A 9,111-nucleotide genomic window follows, 5' to 3' on the forward strand; every position below is an offset into this window, starting at 1 on the left:
AAAACACTTTCAAGTTTTTTGGGTTTTTTTTTTTTTTTTTGGTTTGGTTTTGTGTTTTAATCTCAGGTCACACCCTCCAAAAGGTAGTGGAAATAAATTTGAATAAACAAAACAGGTTTGCTGCAGATAAAAGCAGGACTCCTAAACTGCTCCAGTCAACCTGCTTCCACAAGGCCCTGCTGTCAGCCAGGCTGGGCGAGCAGCATCCGGCATGTACCAAGTGAGTGAGCAGGGGCCTGGCTGGGATGGTGCTGAGCAGGGCTGGAGCAGAGATGTGGCTGGGGTGGAGGGAGCTCTCAGGTTTGGGGCTGGGGAGCAGATGGGGCATGAATCCAGGATCTCAGGGAACAGCTAGGGGAGGGGGCACCCGGACTAAGTGGAAGCAGTTTTCTCACTGGCCTTTTCCTACAGGCGGTTGCATCTTTGGCAATGGTCTTGGGAACCCACACCCTCCATTTGCGGCCCCAGAAGGGCTGTACCCACTGGCCCAGCTGCTGCCCCAGCAAAGGACAGAACCCCACTGAGAAGTGGCGGAAGTGGGACACTGTGCTTATGCCTCCCCCAGAGACCACCAGCCTTGCCCACCACCCGGGATCCTGCAAGGCCAGTGAAGACGGACCCCTCAACAGCTGGTCCATCACCCCCTGGAGATACGAGTGAGTCTGCTGGCCCCTGGCCCCTCCCGAACACCTGCTCGTGTGCTGGTTAGCGTGTGTGCGAGGGACCAGGGAAGTTCCAGACAATTCCAGCCTACCTGCCCCCTTTTACCTCAGGGAGGTTATCAAGTTTGGGTGTTAGACAAGGCCTAGCTCTGACTCTCATTGGGTGACCTTTGGCCAATCACTCAAGTGTTCAAAGCTTAGTTTTTTTCATCTGTAAAATGAAATAATATTCCATAGGCTAATGGTGCAGATCATATGAAATAAGATATGAAAAATCTGTACTTAGTACAGAAAATGTTGGTTTCTTCCTTTCTTCTTCTTCCTCTACTTCTTCCCCTCCTCCTCCCTTTCTGTCTTTCCTCCTCGTCTTCCTTCTTCTCCTTCTCCTTCCCCTACAATGGCTGTGTTTTTCTAACTAAAATATCAGAGAATAATGTACAATACAGGCACGAAGCAGCCCAATACCAAATGCTACTGCCCTGAGCCATGAATGGGTTATAATTATACCCTCCCTCTGCTCTGGGGGGCAGCTGGGTGGTTGGAGCCCCAGGCTGGTTATCTTTGATCATGAGCAGTCTTATTCTTTTGCTGTGTGCCACACACATAATCCTCTATTTGTGTCATGATGTAAAAAAATATTAGGAAGCCCTGAAATCGGGACAATGAATAAAAATATTAAAAATTAGTGCCTCAGGGATCGCAAACATATTTCTCTTGCAGTCTTGCATCCTCACGGGATGTCTGTGTTCCCACTCTCTGTAAGTCTAGTTCTGGCTTAGCCTTGGCTTTGGGGATGGATGGAGAAGGTCAGTGGGTAGGGAGGGGTCAGCTTTGATTGAGACTAGATCCAGGGTGGAGACTGTAGGTCACTATGCTTTGAAGTGGTCTCAGAAGGCTGGCTAGGTTCTGGGATAAATCTAAAGAGGCGGGAGCCCCTTTGGGGAGGCTGGGTACCAGATGGCTGACTCGGCTGGGATCTAGACCCCCGGATGGGAGGCCGTGAACCCCTGATAACCACTCTGCTGTTCTTCCCCAAAGCGTGTTCTTTGCAACTCTTGTCCCACAAGCTGTTCCTCAGAAAAAAAAAATGATGATGTCAAGTAAGTGGGGGAAAAACTGCTGCAGGCCCCACTCCTTGGAGGTTCCCAGTGTGCCCAGCACCTTCACGGCAAGAAGTCCGCAGAGAAGAAACCATTAAACTCAGCCCTTTCCAGACTCATTCGGCCACAGACCCCTTCTGCTGTAGCGTATTTATTGGGGAATGCCACTCTGGGAAATGCCACACAGCTGAGCCCCAGTTTGCGAAGTCCTGTCTGTTTGGAGGATGGTTTTACAACCTAGGGGCTCTTTCCCTCTGGGCTTCTGGGGTCCCAGACCTTTGGAGCACCTACATTTCACGTCTTTTAGGGACCATGAAATCCTTTTAGAATAAGTCAATAAGTCTTACCACACACTCTTATGTGTGCTTATAATACATGCACAGCCGGTGTCTGGAGGACGGGCAGGATATGGCGGATAGTGGCTTCCTCTGGGGAGGGGGACTGGGGAGACAGACTGTCAGCCTTCACTTGATGCTTTCTTATACTTGGATATAAGAGCAGTTTTTACTTTAAAATTTAAAAAACCCTAAAAAATAATAATTACAAAAAGGAACCTCAGGCTAGAGCCCAGTGTATGTATCAGATGGAACCAGGGCTGCTCTGGTGGAGGCTCTGGTGGAGCTGCTCACCTGCCCCGCCTCCCTTAGGGCTCTGGGACCAGTTGGAAAGTCATTCTTCTATCCCCGACCCTCACTGACAGTTGGGGGAAATAAATCCCAGGGAAGAGGGGGTGACTTGTTCAAAGCCACCTGACACATGGGTACCAGAGCTGGAATAAGAAGCCAAGCCCCCGACAGTCCTGGCATTTCCACCCTGGGCCCTCGCTGCTCCTGGCCGGTCCCCTGTTTGCCGGCCAGCCTTACCCCTGGAACCTGACGCTTGCCACCCCTGCAGGTTGGACAGAGACTTGAACTGGCTCCCCCGGGACCTGTACCACGCACGTTGCCTGTGTCCACACTGCGTCAGCCTCCAGACAGGCTCCCACATGGACCCCCTCGGAAACTCAGAGCTGCTCTATCACAACCAGACCGTCTTCTACAGGCGGCCGTGCCCTGGAAAGCAGGGTGCCCATGATGGCTACTGCCTGGAACGCAGGCTCTACCCCGTCTCCTTGGCTTGTGTGTGCATGTGGCCCCGTGTGATGGCCTAGCTGGGCCGCTCGTGGCTGGTCCCTGGTCAAACACTGGAGCTGGGTGTACAACCACCTGCTGCCACAGTGAGCCAGGATGCCCGAACGCTCAGCCCCTCCAAAGCACCACCTGGAGCAGCAGGATCTTGGGACAGGATGGGGGACTTTGCGGGGAACCGCACTTTGCACTTTTTGAAGGGGATGGGAAATGCAGGGCGAATCCAAGGCAGCAGCAGCGGCTGCTTATGGCCCCTGGAAACTGACATCCTCGCATTTCCTCCTGGGAAAAGTCTTCAAAGCTCTGCCTGTTTCTGTCTCTTCTTTCCTTCCACTCCCAGCTGCCCTGGTGCAGTGCAGGCACTTTCTGAAATTTTTCCCTTTGCCAATGGAGAGCCCTTCATTTCATTTGTTCGTTCATTCATTCATTCATCAAACACTCAGTGAGCATCTACTTTGGATGCTCTACCTTACACATCCTGGTATAGTTACTAGTCTTTTGACATGAGTGCCTCTGAGGAAAAGGCTGTTATTGAGCATAGAGAGAATTATCCGAATAAATAATCTGTATTTAAAAGTGGCCTAATTTGTCTTTGGCATCCCTGGTGCTTGAACATCTTGTGGTCCCCAGCCTGGTGCCTCTTCCTCCCCACTGTCAGCCCTCACCTACTGCTCTCTCCCTCTGCCCTCCAGAGTTTCCACTGTGGCCCCCCATCCCTCCCCTTCCCTGGCTCCCTGGCCCAGCCCTAAACACTGGGGTGGGGGTCAGGCTGCCCTCCTGGCATGCTGGAGAGACAGAGGCCCATTGAGGTACTGCAGCAGGCACACAGCGCCCCCTTGTCCCCCAACAATCTGCCTTTGTCCTCAGTTCTGGCTGCTACTGCTTGGTTCTGGGGGTTGCTGCCTGAGCTGGGCTCCAGCTCCCACCCTCCCTAAAAGGAAAAGGGAGAAAGGATGGTGAGGGAGAAAGGATGGTGAGGAAGAGGGTTAAGGTTAGGGAAGAGGGCCACAAACTTCCTCAGGCTTGGGTCCTTGGGGGCTCCTAGGCCGGCCCATTTCTCGGCTCACCTCCCAGCTCATCCTGGTTTCTCCGCGGACCTCCCCCCCCCCCACCTTCTCCCCTCTGCGGGCAGGCGGGGCTGGGCTCCAAGTAAGGGGAGGGTTGACCACTCCCCCCTTGCCCGCGCCTCCCCTCCCATGTGCTGCCTGGGGGGCAGTGCACGCACCCGCCGAGCACTCTGGGCAGCTGGGTGCAGGCCCTTCTGGGCAGCCGCCTTCTCCAGGGTCCCACAGCAGGCCTGCCCGCTTCACTTTCAGGTTTCTCGCAGTGCCTTCCTGCTCCTCTCCGCTTCCCCATCCTGTCAGTTTTCCATTTTCCTGTTTTCCTTCCTGGCTGGTGGCAGTGGGGGCTGTGCCCGGTGGGCCCCGTGGAGATGCTCAGTGCTTGGAATCGCCGGGACCGGCCCCCTGAAGAGGGGGCAGCTGCGGGGCTCCAGGGCTTCACCGTGGACAAGACGTTCCTCTCGTCCCTCAAAGGCATCCTGCTGGAAACTGAGCTGGTAACAGCTGCCTCCCTGACCTGCAGGCCTCCATCTCCCGGCCCCAGCCCCCCCCAGGGCTCAGCCCTCAGCAGCCTCCCTCCCCAGGCTCTCAGGACACCCCTCTGGCCCCAGCTGCACCCCCCCAGGCTCACCCCTCAGCAGCCTCCCTCCCCAGGCTCTCAGGACACCCCTCCGGCCCCAGCTGTCCCCCCCCCCAGGGCTCAGCCCTCAGCAGCCTCCCTCCCCAGGCTCTCAGGACACCCCTCCAGCCCCACCCCCCCCGCCCAGCCCCGCATCTCCCATCTGGAGGCAGTCACAGCAGGTTTCAGTTGCTGCAGGAAGGATTGAAGTTAAACAGAGGACAGCTCTCTGGGACATCGAGGGGGTGTGAGGCACAGGGATGGGACAGCGGTAACACCAGCCGGTCTTTCCCTGGGCTTTAAGATGGCCACTTCTTGGCATGTCCAAGAAGTTCAACTACCAAAAAGGGCAGAGTTCCTGCAGCCCCACTTTATCTGCTGCCTGCTCCCCATGAACATCTGTCCTCAGGAAAGGAGCTTCCCTTAGTCACTTAGCAAGACCTACTAGTAAATTTAAGTCTTCTGCATATACGCCATCCTACATCGCCAGAGCTGAGGGGACCCCAGAGTCCACCCTGGAGCATCTGCCATCTAAACCTTGCCTCTTGGCATGGAACCAGAGGCTCTGGTCCTTGTCAGAAGAGTTTTAGGCATCCAGGAGTGGGGGAAGTGTTATGGGGCATGGGGTGCCTCCTGGGGTCACAGGCTGATGTGGGCGCCACTCCAGGGGCTGGCGTTCCCATTGTACTCAGGGCTAAAGGGGGACCCACTCTCTTGTGGATTTCACAGAGTGGTGGTCCCTGGAGCCGTGCAGCTTGGCCAAACTGCTGGGGCTGCTGGGATCCCAGGGCAGGGGGAGCATGCGCAGGCAGAGGTGGGGGGCCAGAGTCGGCCCTCAATAGGCAAAGGCCCTGGATGTGGCTCCAGGGATGGCGAGACCTCCAAGGACAGGTGGTGGGGCCGGCTGGGGGAGCTCCGGGGAGGGAGAGGGCAAAGGCCTGGCTGTGCCTGTGTCCCCTTCCTGGCAAGCTTCCCACCCTCGGTCCCACAGGCCCTGACCTTCATCATCTTCGTCTGTTTCACGGCCTCCATCTCCGCCTACATGGCTGCTGCGCTACTGGAGTTCTTCATCACGCTAGCCTTCCTCTTCCTCTACGCCACCCAGTACTACCAGCGCTTCGATCGGCTGAACTGGCCCTGTCTGGTGAGGGACCCTGCCTCCCCCACCCCGTTCTTGTCCCTTTCTTCTCTGCATGTTGAATTTTCCTTTCCTCTCCCAGCCTCTCTCCTTTTCCTGGTTTAACAAGGAGTCCGGCTCCCATATCCAGCACTTAAACACTCCTTTGACCCACATCCCTCAGATCCGCTCCCTTGTCCAGGTCCAGCCCCAGCCCAGGCCCCTGGCTTCTCGTCCTGGTCCTGGTCGCTCTGCATTTATCTTCATCCCTCCCCTGGGGAACTGTGTGAGCTCTCTCTCTCTTTGTCTCTCAAGCACTTTATGTTGTGTCCAAGGGTATCTCCATGTAGGGATTCACAGTGCCTGAGGGTCAAGCTGCTGACTAGCCTGGAAAACCTCAGGGTGATGCCCCCTGCCCTCTGCTTCCCTTTGACCCTGCACCCCCAACCCCCAGGACTTCCTCCGCTGTGTCAGCGCCAGCATCATCTTCCTGGTGGTCTCCTTTGCGGCTGTGACCTCCCGGGACGGAGCTGCCATTGCTGCTTTTGTGAGTCCAGCCCCACAGAGCTCTCTGGCTCCCCAAGGACCTTTGGCTGGTGGTTGCACACTTTGTGTGCCTCTCTCCACCCCAAGCTCAACCCAGTGCCCAGGGTCTGCCTCACACCTTGCCCCATATCACCCACCTCCCTCTCCCCAGTATCAATGGCCTGATGGCCTTTGTTGTGCCATCCCTGCTCCTACTCCCACAGGTTTTTGGCATCATCCTGGTTTCCGTCTTTGCCTACGATGCCTTCAAGATCTACCGGACTGAGATGGCACCCAGGGCCACCCAGGGTGAGTACCTGTGCTCTGGGGAGAGGAGATGCCCCCTCCACCCCCTGCCCCAGCTACCCCACCCTGCCATGCCCTACCCCACCTGGCTCCATCTTCACAGGGGACCAGTAGTGATACTGGGGCTACCTGGCTCCTGAGCCCAGCCAGAAAAGGGGGACAGCAGAGCCCAGACACGTCTCCTTTGGATTCACTAGCTCCCCAGCCTACTGTCCATCACCCCAGCCTACAGCGATGGAGCCAGGCCTGAGAAGTCACCGGGGATTTGTCTGTGGGGCCTGGTGTTCTGAGATCTGGCTTCTGATGAAGCTCGGCCAGGGAGGGGGTGTTATGGACGAAGGGGAGGGTACAGGAGGAAGCTGGTCATTCCCAAATTAAAAGACTTGAATCCTACTGGTGAATCTTTTTCTTCCCCCCAAATTAGGCAGATTAGGAATGCCAAAGAGTATTCATGGGAATGTTGCCTGGAGCAGGTCACGGTCCCTTCTCTGGGACCAGGTGTGAACAATGAGGAAGGGGGAGCTTAGACATCCTTCAACATAAAGCTTCCATGCCACAACTCTTGTGTGCAAGGCCACCTTGCGGTGTGCCTGGTGGCCGGGCACCCAGGCTTCTGTGTCTGAGAAGGCGCAAGCCTTCCGGATGTGAATGAGTGCCCACTTGCCAAGCTTTTCACACCCCGGTCTTAGTGTGTTTGAGGTGAGGTGCTTGCCTGGGGCGTGTGTAGAGCTCCCCCTGGTGGTGTGGGGAGGACTTGGCCCGCAGGCTGCCAGGGAGAGGTCAGCATCAGATGAGGGCAGAGATTCCCACATTGCTGGAGCTGCATGAGCCCTCAGATATCAGCTGGTTCAATGCCCTCAATTCACATAAGAGAGGACACGCCCAGTTAGGGGAAGTGACCTCTTTATTTGTGACAGAGTTAGGGCTGGAGCCCAGCTCTCCTAACACCTGAACAGGTGTTCTGGATATTGTACTGAGCCCCTGTAACTCATAAAAAATGGCCCAGCCTCATTTTCAGCTCCCTCCACCAGCAGGTCCACCTTCCCAGCTTGCCAGTGCCTCAGCAGGACATTTCCTGAGCATCCCATGTGCAGACCCCGTGCTGGGTCCCAGGGATTCAGAGGTGCCCAGCAGGCCCATCCTTGAACACTCACAGATGGGGAAGAAGACCAGCTAGTGAAGGGCAGTCATGGCTCAGGGGGACTTTGGAGTCAGCCCTGCCTGGCCCGTGACAGCTCAGTGTGGCTGGGACATCCTTGCCCAGCCCCGCAGAGCCCAGCATGGCCTAGCTCGTCCAAGCTGACTTGCTAGCCCCTCTCCAGTGCTTCTGTGTCCCTGCCCTGAAATGCCTTCCTTCTTCTAGGGTGCTCCTTCCAGATGCAGGTCCCAGCACCCAAGCCCTGCCTGAACCTGAACTCTGGTAGTTGCTCTGCTCCCCTCGGTGCTAACCACCAGCCACTCTTGGTCTGGCTTTTCCTGCCTCTGGGTTCCTGTTCTCCTGACCTCATGTCCTGGCTCCTCGCCGGAACTGGTAGCCTCTCCAGGGCTAGAACCGACTGGCTTTTGTGTTTCTCTGGTCTCTGCTCACAGTTCTCAGGACTTTACCGACGGGCCATTCTCAAGACTGGTGACCGACCTTGGGCAGGCGGCGGTCAAGGCCTCAGAAGAGGGAGCAGAAGGGCTTAGCCAGGGGAGTCCAGGAGATGGGGCGGGGGGCAATGAAGGGGTGAGAAGGTGGTCAGGAGGGCCTGGCCATAGGAAAGCCCAGCAGGGGGCAGGGGTTTGCTAGGAGCAGAGTGGGGTAAGGACCCGCCTTGTCCCCTGAGCAGCCGTGTGACACGGGCCAGCCTGTCCCTGGTGGGAGCTCGAAGGGAGCCGAAGTGTGCTCTGTGGTGTGCACTGCGCGTGCCCTGCTCGTCTGTGTCTGTGTGAGAGGTCAAGATGAGACAAGCGGGACCCAGGTTTGGTCCACACTTTGGTTCAGTTTGGTGTCAGCTGGCTCCAGAGTCTCAGGATGCCCTCACGATGAGGTGTGGCCCACAGACCCGGGCCCCAGCCAAGTGTACCAGCAGCTGATGGGGAGCGGGACTCCCTATGGGTTACTTCTAAGGGGCTGACCAGAAAGGGACCTGTGTCACCCTCTTTATCCACATCTCCATCCCCAGCCAGCTCTGAGCCTCTCCTGGCATCGGTGGGGAATTCATTTTGGAGGGAACAGGTGTCCCAGGACACCTTTAACTCCCGTGGCCTCAGGGGTGGGGTAGTTGGAGGGTGGCTTCAGCTTCAGCAGTGAAATTCTGTGTCCTAGTGTCTAGAATTGGCTCACCCTCTGGTGCCTTTGTTTTCTCCACTTTTGAAATTTCTCCCTCTCGTCCCTTGTCTGGTTGGCTGAGCAGTAGGGGGACTCACAGCTCTGCCACCTCAGGGAAGCCACCTCACCTCTATGGGCCCGGTTCCTCTTCTGTAGATGTGGGGTGTCTTGGCTCCCCCAGCTCTGACACAGGGGCAGGGCCCCCCTCCCCCAGGAGTCCAGGACGGCTCCTGGATGGTCGGCGGGGAAGGATAGGGGCTCAGGCAGAGTCTGGCAGTCATGT

General features: G+C 56.7%; 1 protein-coding gene across 1 annotated transcript; it reads left to right on the forward strand.

Moving 5' to 3' along the window:
* Positions 1-4,085: 4,085 nt before the first annotated feature.
* CMTM5 (CKLF like MARVEL transmembrane domain containing 5) lies at positions 4,086-9,083 on the forward strand. The gene is given in 8 exon segments (XM_061181467.1): positions 4,086-4,262; positions 4,265-4,447; positions 5,561-5,713; positions 6,141-6,233; positions 6,436-6,520; positions 7,552-7,693; positions 8,108-8,243; positions 8,985-9,083. Coding segments are annotated over 8 exon segments (1,068 nt in total).
* The last annotated feature ends 28 nt before the right edge of the window (positions 9,084-9,111 follow it).

The sequence above is a fragment of the Eubalaena glacialis genome, chromosome 2 (genome assembly GCF_028564815.1).
Source record: "Eubalaena glacialis isolate mEubGla1 chromosome 2, mEubGla1.1.hap2.+ XY, whole genome shotgun sequence".
In the NCBI taxonomy this organism is placed as follows: domain Eukaryota; kingdom Metazoa; phylum Chordata; class Mammalia; order Artiodactyla; family Balaenidae; genus Eubalaena; species Eubalaena glacialis.